The following is a 17924-nucleotide window of genomic DNA, read 5'->3' on the forward strand; positions in this document are numbered from 1 at the left end:
CGTTTAACATACTTCAGTCTTCCACTGACTACACCGACAGGCTATTATACAATGATAGAAAGACGATGCCAATTAAACAAAAAGCAAAATATTTAATACTGTTTTCCTAGAGCTGTGTCATGACCATCTAATTAATTTGATTCTTCGAAACTGTGGGCAGCTTTTCCAGTCTCTTAGCGCATTGATCTGCTCAACAGTAAATGTCATCAAGCACAATTATTGAATTCCTACCAATGTATTATTAGTAAAGTGAAACCATAATGTAGCCACAAGTGATGTTAGGTCTGTCTCTCAAAGTATTTAGTTTAAAACGCAACTAAACCAAGTTACCTACTGTAGTCGCACAGATGCTGTTGGCAAAATATTTTTCTTAACTACACATTGATCCAAAGCTTATTTCAGACTTACAATGGAAGTACAAGGCAAGCAAAAATCTATTTCAAGGATGCAGATTTAGGTGCATAGGAAAGTGTGAAAGAGTCCTGCTTTCAGCAGTTTTCTCAGTAGTGAGTGAGTGAGTTTGCCACCGAATTAAAACAAAGTCACTTTCTACTGCAGATTTTTAAAAATCAGACAGTTCCTATAGTGGTTCAGCTGACCCCTTTTTTTCATTTCACTCCCCGCTGTGCTGTCACTCTGCTGCGACATGACCACACATGCAAAAAAGAAAAGTCACTATACAGATACAATCTGTGAGTCCGACTTCCAAAATATGTCTGAGGTGGAGAAAAAAATCAGATTTTACTGCTGCATGTGTACGCAGATTTCCAGTAACCCGGTTTCTTGAGTGCATGTAAACATCGTTCCGCGATTACTCGACAAAGCTGATTTCTCGATTGCACTTGATGCGTCTGAGCTGTCTTGTTTGTCACATACAGTAAACCTGTGGTGTGCGCACAAGTACAAATACTCTTCTCTTCATCTCACATTTTAAAAAAATACTGGACAGTGAGGTAGATTCAATATTCCAGGATGGAATTGGACCACAGTTGCTTTCTTTTCCTTTTCGTTTTGACTTTGGCTATAAAACCAATGGCGCCATCCGGCACAGATAAGATCCACTCAAGTGATTCAATCAAAATAACCACTACAAGACGTACAAGCAGCCAAAGAGCCATTAAAAAAGTTGTGACAGTGCCCTTTAAAGGCAATTACAAACATGTAGGTGTCGTAGTCGTTTGAGCAGGTTGTTTTCTGAAGACAACTTCACAATTGTGTTCAATCATTTTTATTAATGTCAGCTTTAGACCAGTTGCAGCTAAAAGCCCCACACCTCCAGATTTGTCCTTAGAGAGCAGGTCAGTTGGTATGAAGAGAGACCGGGAGATGTGGGAAGGGAAACCTCCTGCAGAATGCAAAGACGTTCCTGTTCCTCTTGTCTGTTCATGTACAGTATGATGCATCTGATGGCACGCAATCAGAAGGTGAAGGTTGCTGTTTGCCACCGGCACAAAGTACTTTATCACAACACAGAATAACACACCATCAAAATGCTTTGATAGATGTGTTAGTGCGCAAATACGCAAGGACAGATTTTATTTTGCTCGGACAAGCTCGGGTATTAAAGATGTAATGATTTCCTCCTGATGACAGACAGCATTTCATACTGCACGCAGCTGTTAGTGGAGGGTCTGTACTTCTGCACTTTCTCCCAATAGAGGCTGTATTGATTTCTGTGTTCAGCTGGCCTGATTTAATCTTGACTGTTTTTCCCTTTTCTCCGTATTATTCTTTATGGAACGAATGATGACTGTTTTTGTTTGTGCAAAACTTTCCTCCGCACAATAATAGAGTTCAGATGAGTTATATTCGAGTAATTGTGTTCCTCCCTTACTGGACATTTCCTCTTTTGACCCCCATCATACTGTGGATGAACTGAGAGCTCTAACTGTTTCAGCTTTGATTACTTTACATGAGCAGCAGTTTCATGATACATTACTAACAACACCATGACATGATGTAAGACTGCACTTAGCAGGAATCACAGCTCTTACTGTGCACAAAGAACACACAGCAGAGGTGTGTTCCATTTATTTATTCAATGTTTCAGTCATGCACACACACACATGCTCACAATGAGCTTTAATCTCTATTTTAGTCAACCTAAGGTGCACTTGTATTGCTGTAAAACATTATATTTTAGCAATATATATAATCCAGGATTAGTAGTGTGTTTGAGGTTTAATTTATGGGTTTGCGTGTGTATTCATTTACTTCAGTCACGTAGCACTTCAACAGCTGCCACATAACATGCTTCAACTTGTAGCATAGCTCTGCTTGACGAAGAGAACCGCAGGAATAGTGCTAGTTCAGTGAATAATTTCCATTCATCGGAAAAAATAAAAATAGCACCAAGTCTTGTGTCTCTACATTATCGTGTTGCTTCGTCTGTTCCGATCACTGACGCCTGGTGCAAAAGAGCTGCTGTTTGAAAGTGCTGTGGGTGAAAATAAACTGGCTCTGTGTTCTAAATGGGAATATGTTTTCATCATCTGCGTTTTGAACTGAACACGTACCTGGGAACACAGCCATACAGCTTTTCTCCCCTCCCATCCTCAATCCAGGGGGAAGAGTATTTTTAGACATATTTTCATTTCACTCTAATTGAACTAAAAAACACCCAAATCATGGATCTTTCACTGCAAGACTACACAACCTTTCCCGTTTTTTCAAGCAGTACCAATGGATTGACACATCGAGCGCTTGCACACATTACAAATATAAAACATACATTTATGTGTAAATTCATGTGGACTTCATTTTTGATGCCTCTTTTTTCATATCTATTTACATCTATTTAATTTAGAGACATTTCACTACTGATCCAAAGACCTTCTTCAGTGATCTACTGAGCAGCCACTTGGATCAGAAGCAAAACATGATGTGGATAAAAAGTTAACTTTGCTCAAAACTCTCACAACTTGCTTTGCATTCGTAAAATATCAATAGGTACATTTACAGTATTGTACTTCAGTACGATTCTGACTTACTCATGTCTTACTAGTGGTGTCTACTGAATGGAGGATTAAAAAGTTGAGAAAAGTGAGGAAAATCAATACTGCATGGATAAAAACCGGGTTTTGACTTTCAAGTGATTTCAATCTTGCCTATATAACAAGGATTTCACTTTCACTTTAATATACTGTACAGTGTGGGGTCCCACAGGTGTCTATCCCTGACACTCTCATTTTAAGAAACGTTTGACAGTTAATATAGCAGAACAATTTGATTGTAGATGATAAAACTTGTAGGCAGCTGGTCTGTGAGTACGTGGAATCAAGATCAATAAAACAAGTGGGTATAATAAGAGGTTGCCAGTTAAGAATAAATCCCAAAATCTAATGTATTCACTCCCTGTCTAACTGTGAGAAACTATGAACATGAACATGAAGGCTGTTGCAGCTTCCTCTTTATAGCCTCACTAACTAGGAAAATTTATAGATTACAGCTTATTCAGAATGCAGCTGCACAAGCTCTAACTAGGCCAAAAAATTCAAAGCACATTACTCTGGTTTCAGAGTAGAATTAAAAATCCTCATCCTTTAAAGACCTGGCTCTACAGTACATTTTAGACCTGCTCTCATAGTTTTGCCCATAGCTTTTTCAAAGTCTGATTATATAGCATTGAGAAGTTGTGCACCTGAAGAAACTCCGCCCTCCACTAATCTTAGACTTTCTGTGACAGTTCTTATGAGCAAATGAAACAACTGAACTTTTCACTTTAGTGCCTCGAAGTAAATTTCTTTGGCCCTGGGTCGTCGAGATTGAAAGATCTGTATTTGTAACAACTTGTAATGAATATTTTGTTAGGCTGCGGTTTTGCAGTTTTACTTAAGTACTGGGTTTGTGTACTTCTACAACCTCTGGACACAGTGTATCGCATTTTGCTGTGTATAGGGCTGAGTAGCTGCAATCTGCTCAGAGTGGCCATGCTGAGCTTTTTGCTCCATGACATTATGAAGTTTACCAGTGTTGTGGCTGATCAGTTTACGCTCACATTTGTCCCCCCTGTTTTATAATGAATGTATCATATTATTGAACTTTTCAATCTTTAACCACAAGGTCATTCTATTTCTCAAGCTGGCCTAGAGACACATTGTTACTCACGGGTGCTTACCTCCAATGTCTGCAGTTTAAGTTTTTCATCTAAAATGTCAGATTATCATGAGCACTTTAACAATGTTTAGCAGACATCTCCTGTGTGAGAACCTCACAGCTCTGACAGGAGAACAGAGACAGTCACTGCTGAGTCGGAACACATTGTAACTAATTATAATTAAATCACTCAAATTCTAAATAATAATAATAATAATTGTAAACTATAAATAAATGAATATTGACAGCCTCTCTTAAAAGTATCTATTATTTCATTAGACCCCTCAAGGAAAACTGCTAAGAATTATTGTCTTGGCAGTGCTCCAATTTAGCCACATATCAACAAGATGACTTTATAATAGGTTTTAATGCTCAAGGTGGCAATAAAGTGTAATGAGGAAGAACCATTCTTGAAAACAAAACTTTTGTTCTTAACAAACTTAATTTGCCTAATACTGTGATTATAAGTAATAATGCATTTGCATTTTTTTATTGTGACTTTAAGTTGAGAAAGTGGATAATTTTCTCCATTGGATCATTGTAACAATATGTTACAATTTGTTAAAGTGAATCTGTGAACACAAGTCAAACAGTTTTTTTTTTTTTTTTACGTATCAACATCAAAAGGTGTCAGTGAAAGCATCAGACTCACCTGAGACAAAACATGTTTCTTCACATTGTTCCAAGCTTTGAAAATTGTTGTTGTTTCCCTGACAGCCTCCATATTCAAACGGCTCGCATTTTCTGGTGAGAACATTGAAGAAGAATCTCTCCTTAATGGCCTTGCAAGGCCCTGGGTCGTCCTTTAGGGCACAGAATTCCTGGAAGATGTAGCTCTCAGATGGTGCTTCATTAGCTGAGGGTGGCAAGGAAAGTCACAATTTAGTACTCGTTTTTTTGTTGCCCTCTGTGAAACACTTTTTTTTTTTTTTTGTATGAGGAGGAAGAAATTAGGTCACAGCATCAAACTCTAACCTCAGGCTCTAAGATAAAGTAATGTTGCATGCCAGTATAATTTACAAAAAAGACTTCTGTATAAAAGGTTTGACAGCTCCCTGTCTTTAGATACTGGGCTGCAGAGGGAGGCAGAGTGGAGGATTTGTTAAGAGCAGAGATGGAATAATTGAAACATGGGAAAGTCATAAAACAAAGGGCAACAGATCAAATCACACACTATGTTTGATATTTATATAAATAATGCTTTAAATAACAACATCTGGTTTAGGCACAGGCCTATACAGCAGTAGATGTTTGTTGTGCTAATTCTCACTATTGTACACTGAGAATAAAAAAACCATCAGGGAGCATCTAAATCCCCCTCTTACATAAAAGCTGATCCAGGCAGGTGGCAGCTGGCAGGAGAAGAGTGAGAGAAAGCAATGGAAATTTCACAGCATGCGGTACACAGCACTAGTTTGCACTGCGGCAGATCAGACAGTTAAGTGTATTGCAAAGGTTGAGAGACTTAATCATCTAAGTTTGTTTAACTAATCTGCTCTGATGTGATCAGCAGGTTTGATCGTCACTGTTATGCTAAGAATTCTGTTGGACAGTTCATAATAGTCAACGCATAATTATGCAAGTCACTTCAAATTATGAAGTCTGCACATGCACACTTCCCTGTTTTCATTATCATTCATAAAAGCTGGTTCAGATCCAGGAAGGAGGTGATACAAAACCCCCTAAGCTCTACTAACCACTGTTGCGAATGTTAAATCACTATCTCAGTGCACTGCTGGGAAATAACTCTCTCTGCCCTCATCCCTGCTGTTTTCAGGTCAGGTCTCTGTTACTGTATGTCTGCCTGTAGGGATGCAGTTACTTCAAAATCCACTGAGAGAAGAGGGATCTGAGTGCAAATGCATTCGCAGACGGTCAGAATGAAAGTGACAGTGTTTTTAAAAATGCATTACCTATGCTAATGTGTAACAATGTTGTTATATGATCTCCCATTTTCAAGCTCTGCGTTCATTACATTTGATACAGTATCAGCACAGAATGGAGAAATCAAGTGGACAAGAAAGTCAAAGGTGCTTGTTGGTGGACAAACTATGTATGAGTTACAACAAACTACCTTAAAACCCATTCTAGCTGTTGTACTTTTTGTTTGTGCATTTAGTTTAATGATCATCCAACTCTATTTCTTCCGGTCTTATTGGAAAACTTGGATAACAGATATTAAGCTCTCCTCCCTGTAAGGTGCAGAGTTCCATCACAGCACACCCTCTAATGGGAACCACCCTGCCCTGTCTTATCGGCACAGCAGTCAGCAAACAGTCCCTCTGCCAGGGAAGGTAATGAGGGCAGCAGCTCACCACTACAACCTGCCTTTCTCACTCACTCATCCAATTCTAATTTATAGCCAGGAACTGGGGACACCAATCAAATAGTCCCCAACTTCTTCCTTTCTCCCTCCCCCCCTCAACCTACAGAGTTGCTATTGCATGTGGGAGGCATTGGCGAGGCCAGCAGGGCATCCCCACAGAGACTTGTGGTATTCTTTTATTTACGTCCTTGGAGTTGTGGCTGATGCAGGAGCAGATTGGATCTTCTAGCAGGGGAGAAATTACACATTGAAACAGGCCATAGGGGTCTGTGTCTGGTACCTTGTTTGTAGTGGTGCAGCAAAAAATATCTGGCCCGTAGTTATGGACCTTCAGTGGGCTTTCTTATCTTTTAAACAGTTCCACTGCCTGTCTTGGTAAATACCTGAATCAATAAGTAAATGCAAGTTAATATCAGAACAATTTGTTCTGAAATGGCTGAAAGGGGCTGATCAAGGTCTGTGTGGAAGATTTAAATGATGATCCTTTTTCAGAGTGAAGGCAATGCTGCTTCTTCCATTAGCAAGATACAGTAAGTGTTACACTATGATAGTCACCAGCTACTGTATCTAGAAGGACAGGTCTTATGAGCCATGTTGTGGCGCTATTAGTGTTATTTCTTTAGCCAATAGTGGCAGCTTACTTTTAATTCTAATGCACTGATCATTGAAGATTTACATTGTGGCACCGAACACAGACTTTTCTGTGCAGGCTTTGGGGCCCTGGGTGCTTTGTTCCATAGTTTCCTACTCCTACACCCCTGCTCATTGCTGAACCTCGCTGAACAAACTTCTCAGAAAAATAATGACGAGTTCAGATTGTTTGCTCTCTTCTTTGTTATTGGATGCCTCAAGCTACCATGGCTGCATAAGAATGATTTCTTTCAGACAAAAAAAAAAAAAAAAAACAGACTTCTGGACAGACGTGGTGCAAACTGGTCTTGCAAATAAGAATGTTCAATACGGCAGAATTTGGCCACCCAAGGAGAGAGGAAAATCTATTGATTTCTACTCTTCTTGTCTGAGAAAGACCAAAGTACAATAAACAGTCTGTTCTTCAATCACTCGTGTCCAATATCCAGACAGAGCCATTGTGAGAGGGTGGAAACCTAACAGAAAAAAACAATTTTAAGGTGAAATTAAAAGATTTTCTGACAGATATCTCTCTCTCTCTCTGTCTCTTTCTATATATATATGTATATATATATATATATATATATATATATATATATATATATATATATATATATATATATATATACACATATATATATATATATATGTATATATATATATATATATATGTATATATATATATATATATATATATATATATATACGTAAAAACTCTGTGAGTTAACTCAAGTGATTACCTTAATTTTCCCAGCATGCACGTTTTCTCTTTTATTTTGTAGTTTTAGAAACAGTAGTTTGAAACATGATGGAAACTTGTTATTGTTTTTTCACAATAACAAGAAGAATGTCAACCATAATAAGGGTTCATGTTGGATTATGTTTTAATAAAACTTAAACTGTTTAGTTTCACCTTATGTAAAAATTTTAACTGGTTAAGGCTGGTTGTTTTACAACAAACCTTTCTAGTACAGTCAACTAATTTAGGGGAAGGACAGACAATTCAATTTGATTATTATTTGATCAGAATTCAGCACTACTGCACAGTGACTTTTGCCAGAAGATAACTGTGGTGAGCAGCATTTAATTACAGTATTATATATTTTAGTATACTGGCTTCTACAACCTGTCAAAAAAAAAAACAGAGAGGTGGGATTCGTGAACCCTTTTATTGGCTCTAAATGCAAACAAGCTTTTTGAGCTTTCCACACATGCATCCAAAGCTCCAGATCTGTAATCAGGGATCATTTGCGTTGTTGAACATAAGGTAAATAAACATACTCCTACTCACATGATGAATTGAATAATGAATAAAACTCAAATCAACCATGTATTTCAAATGTGGGCCTTGCTGAACAGGGAAACTGATTTTAGATCCAATTTCTATTGGCAGCTAGTCTCCTGAGTGCTACACACACGTACACATTTGGATAAAGATCTAAGTTGCTCAACATGTGCACTATGCCAAGCACCTCTGTAATTCCCAATATGGGCAGGTTCAGTCAGTCTAAGGCCCAGTCCCAGCTTGTTTAGTGTACAGGAGGATTATCATTTGTAGGTCCTTCACAAAGCAGGACTGAGCAGCAACTGTGCAGCAGCCACAGAGCAGCAAACACCAAGAAACAGCTCATTATCAGTGACTCACTTAAAGGATGACAGTAAAGTATAATGCAGTAAAAACATCAGGTGGCCAAAGTAAGACAGAGGGAGACAGAAACAGAGAAATAGAGCAGAGCGATGGCACAATCTTGTCAGCTCGACAGCTTTGTCATTTGTAGCTTTAACTATTTCTATTCTTTTCTGAGGAGTTTCATGATTTCTGTCCACTATCATTGAAAAATAAAGTATAAGAAACAGTAGACGTGCTCATTAAATGTAAAAAGTGGGAAAGAAGTAGCTATTTTTCTTCTAGCGTCAGTGGAAACACAGAAAAGTGGATGATACGTGTACATTTTGTTCCCTATGAAGTGTAAAGCATAATTTTTAGGGATCTATCCCAGCGATTCGCACAATTCGCTAGAGTGCTGAGGTTTGGGTCTGATTGTGTGCTAACATAGATCGACATAATATGACGTTTATAGAAATAATGGAGTTGGAACTACTATGTTTGAATTGACTGGATAGAACTTTTAGTTCGCATCTGTTCTAAAATTTATGTAAAATAATGTCAGAAAGACAGAATGAGGAATTGAGATAATTACAGAAGGAGGGAGGATATGATGAAGTAAAATCAGCAACACTGTGAATTTTGTGATGTATCTTTGTTGACACACATTTGCATAAAGATCCAAGTTGCTCAACATGTGCAATATGCCAAGCACCTCTGTATTTAAAGATAATTAGAGAAGGAGGAGGAAGAATATAATGAAACACAATCAGCAACAGTGCACATCTCAAATTTTCTTATGTATCTTTGTTGATAATAGTGTCTACTCTCTAGTGATTCAGAAAATCAAAAATGCATTGAATAAACCATGAAGCTGGTCCCGAGATAGTCGGAGCTGTGCCCGGCCTCTTAAACACAATTCTGGACTCCTCCCAATGTGGAGCCAGTACCATTAAGCCTTTAAAGCCTTGAATTAACTTTTACGTTTTGTTATAAAATACAAAACACAGTAATTAATTACATCAATATGTCAAAATTTGACTACAATGAAATGTCCAAAGCTAAATGGATGTTGTGCATGTGTATTAAAAATGTGCGTGTTCAGTAAAAAACAATATTTGGCCCTCTCAGATAGCGGGTGCTGAAATGTAGGTCTGGCTAACTAACCAGACTGAAAACATAAATCAATAAAGCATGAACAATCCTCTATGTCCAATGTCATCAATATTACTTTCAAAGAGTGAATTCTAATCTTAAAATGAAGGCATAACTGCTTTGCAAGCTGGATTGTATATCACATAAAGAACAACTGGAATCAAAACACTGGTAAACAGTTATTGTGTGCAATGTAGGTATAAATAGTCATGTTAGTCACTACAGCTAGAAGACTAATTTCTTTAGTGAGTCACTTTACCAAACTGTCAATGAAGCAAAGAGCACAAACTCTCTACATCGTCAGAGAGCCCATAGGTCAAAGATGTAAAAAAGGGTGTCAGTGTTTGTCAGAGCCAGGCCCTGAGGCCAGTGGACAAAGGGCTGAGGGTGAGTCAACACCTGTCCCAAGGTTTTACTGTTAGACATTAAGTGAGGCTGCCCTCATTACACCATGAGTACTTGTGTGTGTGTGTGTGTTTATGTGTATGTCTTTTTTAATACATGTATTTTTGTCTTTTTATGTGAAGCTTCAAGCTTCAATTTTCTAAAGCGTAGACGGCGATGAATGATTTGTGGGGTTGTATAAAATTCAAGGACTAGACATATGCAGTATGTGGTCAAAAAAATATATTATCTCTTTTAATGGACCATATTTTTTAAATAGTGCTGCATTATGGGTTATTTATAGCCCTAATGTTGCCTGGCTGATAGATCTCCATTTTGTTCCAGATCTGCATGTCGGCTACAATTAATCAGTACCAAAGCTGCCCAGTAAGTCCACTTTTCTGCTGGGTTGTGTTATGTGTTTTTCTCCAGTATGTTTCTATAGTAGTACGTGGCTCCTAGTGTGTTTACAGCAGATATTAGATCTATTGGATACAGACATGTGTCACACAAGGTCTCTATAACGATAAATAAAGGAATGGTAATTATAAGGGAATGTCTTTCAGTGTTTTCAAAAGGCTGATGGCTTAGCGTGTTAAGTCAGTCCCCCAAAAACCTGAAGAGGAGAACTTACCAGTTCCTCTAGCTCTCACTGAACACACAGCAACAGTAAAGACTTCTGATTCAGTCAGACTGTTCAGTCACAACTAGTTTGTAAAACATGTTTGTCCATGAGGGAAATCAAAAGTCGCAGGTGTTCTGACAGCTCGAAGGTTAGGGTGTTATGTTTTAGGTTATATTTCACCGTCTCTAATCTGACAGTGGAAGAGTGTCGGGTGGAATTTTCCCTTAGAACAGGTGTTGCTCTATAATACAATGTATTGCTTGATCTGAATGCTACATGAATAGAGTACAATACAATTTAGGTCATAACCAAAAATGCACTTTTTTTACTCATTAATATTTCAACATAATATTGATCCTTAAACATTCACTTGCTCTGGAAATCTCATCTTGTCCCAGGAAAGAACTGTAATCTAAAGTCCAAAAGTTGACAGCTAGAAAACGCCCATACACCACATTTTTCATAATGCTATAATTATTTTTCATAATGAACTAACGCATCACCCAATGCAGTGGTGTGTTGTGTTTTAATGTTTTGGAGCTCTGTGGCATAGTGAACTAGATCAAATTCTCTATTGGCACAAAATGCATGCATATGCATTTTTATTATCACTTTATTGAGTTTGGTCTCTTTATAGGATGTGTTGACAATAAAATACATCCTCAGTATCATTCTTTACATTTTAATGGCTTGCAGTTTATTAACCCTTAGGAGTCGACGCCACACCGGTGCGTGTTAGGGTTGACCTTAACTTAACCCTAACCCTAACCCTCAGACCACTAAGGGTTAAGACACCTTTCATCCAGTTTTAGTATATATGAAATATAGTTCCCTGTGTCTAAATTCTATTTGGATTTAAAAGTGAATTTTTAAATGCAAACTACTACTAATGCAGGTTTTCTTTAAATTGGTGAAACGTAACAAGGATTATATCATCTCAGTGACAGTGGGTATAGAAAAACTAAAAAAGAAACACTGACAGTGACGCCTGCAGATCATCTCAAAAGCAACTCATTAAAACAACTCTGGCCTTTTGGCTGCTATGAGGAGATGACCCCATTACTGCAGCAATTTTTCAAATGGGGGGAGCCCTTTTTTTTAGAGCTTCATGTTAAGGGGGGGACATACTAAGCAAACACCTCCCAAAGCACTTTTTCCTGCACATCAAAGGAATCCCAATAAAGTCTGGACACATCCGTGCCTCCAGGACAAATCTGTTATCCATATCTATGAACAATAAAAGCTCTGAGAGCTCTGATTGTGTAGGCTTGGGGCAACCCTGAAGCCTGAGAAAAGAGTCAACCTACTCATGTTTAGGCAGCAACAGGCCTGGCCCTGTACAGCTCAGTACATAGAGCATGACACATGAGGGTTTGATTGATAGTGGAGGGATCCACATGGAAAAATTTAGCATTTGCGGTACAGTCACATAAAAAATGATACAATCTCCTTAACCACAAGCTTTGGCTACAAAGCTGTGCAAGCCATTACTATGTCTATTTAATCTGGGGTTGCAAAAACGTGCTTTCTCCTTTGTTCTAACACACAGCACTGCAGGGAAACCTTCTTAATTATGTAAAGGGCTTGTGAGACGCATGCATTCTTAATCAGAGCCTCTGTGTTGGTATCGCAGGTGGTGAAGGAGGAGGGATGTAATGAGCGAGTTAATGGTTGTTCCTCAACTCGATAGTTTTTGTGGACCCATTTGTCCATGGCAAGCCAGATTTAACATTCATCTGAGCTTGCTTTTTCCACACACATCTTCTGACAAGATATTGGTTTTCTCTTTTTTCCCTTACACTTTCACACAGGAGACGCTGGACAAAAACACATGAGCTAAAATCATCAAACTCTCTGTCTGCTTTGCTATGGCATCAACTCTCTTCCCTATAACTTGGAGCAGCAAACCTGAACACTTGCTGTTATCAATCCAACCAATTTTACTCCAGTATCAGCTCAGTGGTGTAACTCTCTTTGTTTCCCCCATTGCAATGGCATTATCTTTTTCCTGGCAATATCTAAGTTGAGCCTCTACCTGTTTCCCACTTAGTTTCAAGGAGAAAACAATAGTGGGAACCGGAAATCCCTTTCGCTCTAGCGGTTCTGCAAAATCCCTGCTCTGACATTTGCAAAGTCCAAGCGCCAGCGAACCGAACAATCCTACTCAATGCCAATTAGAGCCTGTCTCGGCTAGTTCTCAGCCAATCAATTGAACAAAATGTGTTTCCTGGCTTAAAGCTGAAGGTTGGGGGAGAGCGGAATTGCAGGTTGGTGACAGATATGCTTACAACTTTGCAAGAAATCAAGCATGCAAAGCGCTTGTCTGATCCTGGTAGTTTGTTGGGTGATTGAAACTTCTCAGTCCAGACGGAATGTATGGGCAAACAATGCCGTGGACATACGGCAACATGATGTGAGTTTGCCATAAGTTGCACAAGCCTGGGGGGAAGAAAATGCCACAAACACCATCTGCCAAACCGATGAAGTGCTCAGTGGATTATTCATCACATCACTTGCAAGAACAACCAAATGAGTCACAAAAAAGAAATGTGTTCACACCAGTCATAATTATGTTCTAAAGTGAAAAAACATCTATGTCACTACATAAATAGCAGGTACACTTTCAAATGAGATTATACTAAATTGTCTGAAACAGCATGAAGTGAAACAGGGCTCTGACCAAGCTTATTTAAGAAACTTTTATATAAAATCCAATCATTTAATCATTATAACTTGGTGTTTCAGTAGCTTAATGCTGCAGAGCTGACAAGTCAAATCTAATAATAGAATGAAAGTGGAATTTCAAACCCATAATTGTCAATTGTTCCTTTTTCAAAATACCAGCTGCACTTTTGAAGTAAAAACTCATTTTTGACATATTTAGTAATGTAGGCCAGTTGTATCACAATGCTGATCCTACAAAAGCCTGAACTATTTAAAATGTGTGCTACAACTGTAGAAGTGAAGAAAAAAATATAGAGAACAGCCACAGTGGGATTCATTCAATCCCTGGGCCGCTGGGACACGTAAGATTAGAGAACTGAGTGTTTTTGTGCCATATGGTTTGGTAAGCCACCTAATACTTATCTGCCTAATTATTGTCAGGAAGACATGTGTTAAACTGGTGACATCTAGCACCAAAGTAAATATAAGAGAAGGGTAAAAGTGGCAGTGGCAAGTGACAATGTACTTGCGAAACACAACAGTTTAGTTCCCATTTCAAACCAATGATCAGTCATTTGTGTTTTTTTTACCCAAACTATGATCTGTCAATAACCATAAGTGTCATTTTTGGGGGCCTGAAGCTAACTATAATCATGTGTTTTATCAGTCCATAACATGTCTTAATAAGCTATGGTGCTGATAGCAACAGGTAATGGCCACTGAATGAAGTAAGTCCTTAGTAAGTTGATTATTTCTTCAAACACATCAACAGTCAAATCGATAACCGTTGCCGAAAAGTATATTTTTTAAAATGTGTCTCACAAGACCTATGAGTATTTCCAGTAATATCAGCATATAAAAAAAGTGTACAGAATTGGGATACTTAATTTTAAACAGATTCCTGCTCACGTTTGCTCTCCCTGACCCAGTTTATATCAGGAATTTGCACATATGAGAACTCACTCTAATCTTCTTGTAAATTTAAATAGCTGAGTTTAGATCATCGAAGCCACAATGTATTGAAAATGTCACTCATGTGATGTCCTGCATGTTGTTACAGCCCAAAAAGTTGGTGTCTAACACACAGGCTCCCAAAAGTGGGGGACCAGCCAATCCTCGAGTGCTGAGGTGGTTCAGCTCCACGTAACATCAGACTGGTCATGGCTCCCTTGGTTCTCTGCGATAGATCAGAGATCAGATGCAGAGAACACAGAGAGCTTCTTGGCCAAAATGTGTATGCAAACCAGGCAGCATGGAGCACGAAAATCAAACAAATTAATTAGGTCTTTGGCAGCCAGTCACTTCTTGTATCAGCTGTGTTCTTAATGTTTATGAATTTGAACTTATGCTAATTATTTTCCTTTCAGGTAGGGAACATTTCTTTAATAGTAGCAAGGTTTCCTACTTAAGAAAGTTAGACTAAGATGCTGGCATTATTTACTGTCCGCTTTAGCAAAATTCTGAAGACATACAGCACAATGCCTGATGCCATAGGTATATTTAAATGTTTATGGTGGTATAACTAAACTGAGAAACCACTGATGTTTTACCAGAGGGTGAAGCCAAACCCAGAGTGCTCGTAAAGCACCTGAAGAGGTGGATAAACTTTCACTCCTTGATTCAGGTCCATTCAGAGATTTTGAAGATTTCAGTTGCAGCTTACAAATTACAATGATACTTTTATGCAATGTCTTTGTATACTTTTAACACCTGCGTGCTAAAACACTAGCATAGATTTCTAGTTAAAGGATAAACTCACAATATTTTAAATGTGTCTTTAACTAGCGGTCCGGTGCCCATGTGCACAGTGAAAATGCACTACAGGGCCAGTTGGGACAATGTGCAAAAACCTAAATAAAAACGGAATGCAATGAATTGCAAATCTCATCAACCCATATTTTATTCAGAATAGAACACAAACAACATATCAGATGTTGAAACTGAGACATTTTATCATTTCATGGAAAATGAATTTTGAATTTGATGGCAGCAACACATTTGAAAAAAGTTGGAACAGGGGCAACAAAAGGCTGGAAACGTAACAGCTGCAAATCAAAAACATATGGAACCATCTACAGTATATGATATCATCAAAAGATTCAGAGAATCAGGATGAATCTCTGTCCGCAAGGGACAAGGCCAAAAAACAAAACTGAATGCATGTGATCTTCGGACCCTCAGGCAGCACTGCATTAAAAACAGACAGGATTCTCTCCTGAACATAACTGCATGGGTTCAGGAACACTTCCAGAAATCACTGTCTGTGAACAGTTTGCTGTGCAATCCACAAATGTAAGTTAAAGCTGTATCATGCAAAGAATAAGCCAGATGTGAACACAACCCAGAAATGCTGCTGTGTTCTCTGGGACAAATCTCATTTCAAATGGCAAAATAGAAAACTGTTCTGTGGTCAGATGAAGCAAATTTTGAAACCATGGACGCTGTTTCCTGTGGACTAAAGAGGAGAGGGACCATCCAATTTGTTATTAGCCGACAGTTCAAAAGCTTGTATCTCTGATGGTGTGGGGGTGCATTAGTGCCTATGGTGTGAGCAGCTTACACGTCCTGAAAGGCACCAGCTATACTGAAACATAGATGTTTTAGAGCAACATATGCTCCCATCCACACAACGTCTATTTCAGGGAAGTGAAATAGACATCACATCACAACAGCATGTCTTCGCAGGAGAAAAGTCCGGGTGCTGAACTGGCCTGCCTGCAATCCAGACCTTTCACCAATAGAAAACATTTGGTGCATGATAAAACAAGAAATACAGCAACAAGGGCCAGGACTGTTGAGCAGCTACAATCATCATCAGCAAGCATCAGACAAGAATGGGACAACATTTCTCTCCTAAAACTCCAACAAATATGGTAAATGGTAAATGTTCTGCACTTATATAGCGCTTTTCTATCTATTGGCACTCAAAGCGCTACGTGTTTTTACACTGCTTCTTATTCACCCATTCACACACACAATCACACACACACTCACACACCGATGGGGCAGCTGCCATGCAGCTGGCCAACACTCACCGGGAGCAACTAAGTTGGGGTACAGTGTCTTGCTCAAGGACACTTCGACGTGTGACCGGAGGATCTGGGGATTGAACCAACTGTAAGATTGGTGGACAACCGCTCTACCTTCCTGCGCCACAGTCGCCCCAAATAGTTGTTAAAAGAAGATGGGATGCTACACAATGGTAAACATCACCCTCTTCCAACTTTATTAGAGATGTGTTGCTGCCATCAAATTCAAAATGAGCTAATATTTTCTATGAAATGGTAAAATGTCTCAGTTTCAACATCTGATATGTTGTTTATGTTCTATTGTGAATAAAATAAAATGGATGGCTTCCAAAACCGCAGGCTTTTTAGCCCATTTTGTAGTCATTACAGCACAGTGATGTTATGTAATAATTGCAATATCACATAGCCAATATGAATTAAATGTACTGTAATCCTATTCCGCATCTCTTCTGTCACTCCATTGTAATATGTGTGAACAGTGTTCACTGAGCGTTCGCCATAAGGCAACATTATTTACTGTCAGAAAATCAGAAAAAGGCAACACTTGAGCAAGTCAATAATTCCCACTGGTAGGAGCCAGTGACAGCATCAACACCTTCAAAAGAGAAACCTGTTGTATTTCAATCTCTGAGCAGCTTGACAAGTTACTTTTCTGTCCACCATAAGTAGCTGAGCTAAAACGCTATTTTCCTAAATGGATCTTCAACACCCGATAGACAATGGAGCCCTGTCAAGCAGACTCCACAGACTGCAACCATTAATGTTTGTGCCTTAGCCTCCTCTCGGCTGATGTGCGTGTGATTACACAGCTAAATCAATGGGACAGACAGAAGGCGAGAGCAAGTGGCTCATTGTGTAATGTGCAAATGTCATCCTCTACTGAATGTGCTGTAGATGCACTCCAGATTAGACAAGAGGATCGATATCCCCCCCCCCCCCTTCTTTCTTCAGTGCAGGTTACCATTTACATAATACAAATAAGGAAAGAAATACTTCTTCTTTTATGAGTGTGCAGAAAGAGTTAGTTATAAAGCATGTTTTGCTGTGAGGGATTTACTGCTGGGAATGTGCCCAAAGAGCTAATGATTAAAGGTGACATCCAGTTGAAGTTTAACTGACATTACAGTTTGTTTTTAACATTCATGTTCACTGATTTCAAATGAGCAGTATCTATCCCTGTCCTCTCTGACCGGCTCACAGTGGCCCTGTCATTATTGTAGACTTCTTAGCAGAAAAAAAAAAAAAAGCATAGTTCACTGTAGCGTGTCTGCAAATTTCCATTCCTTCAGTTACTGGTACAGTACTTGTACGTTGATTGAACAACAGTGTGTTCCCACAAAATGCAAAGTGAATTTTAGAGGCGAAGTATGTGTGATTGCACTTACCAACACAAATTGAAACTTAATTCAA

At 38.7% G+C, this 17924-nt stretch overlaps 1 protein-coding gene across 1 annotated transcript in view; it reads right to left on the reverse strand.

The window, feature by feature from the left end:
* tfpia (tissue factor pathway inhibitor a) overlaps window positions 1-17924 on the reverse strand; it is a 38264-nt gene that overhangs the window by 11014 nt on the left and 9326 nt on the right. Inside the window, exon 2 of the mRNA XM_067516497.1 lies at window positions 4748-4951. Within this exon, the coding sequence (XP_067372598.1) occupies window positions 4748-4951 (204 nt within the window). The remainder of the gene's footprint in view (window positions 1-4747; window positions 4952-17924) is intronic.

This window comes from Channa argus, chromosome 9, assembly GCF_033026475.1.
Source record: "Channa argus isolate prfri chromosome 9, Channa argus male v1.0, whole genome shotgun sequence".
Lineage (NCBI taxonomy): Eukaryota > Metazoa > Chordata > Actinopteri > Anabantiformes > Channidae > Channa > Channa argus.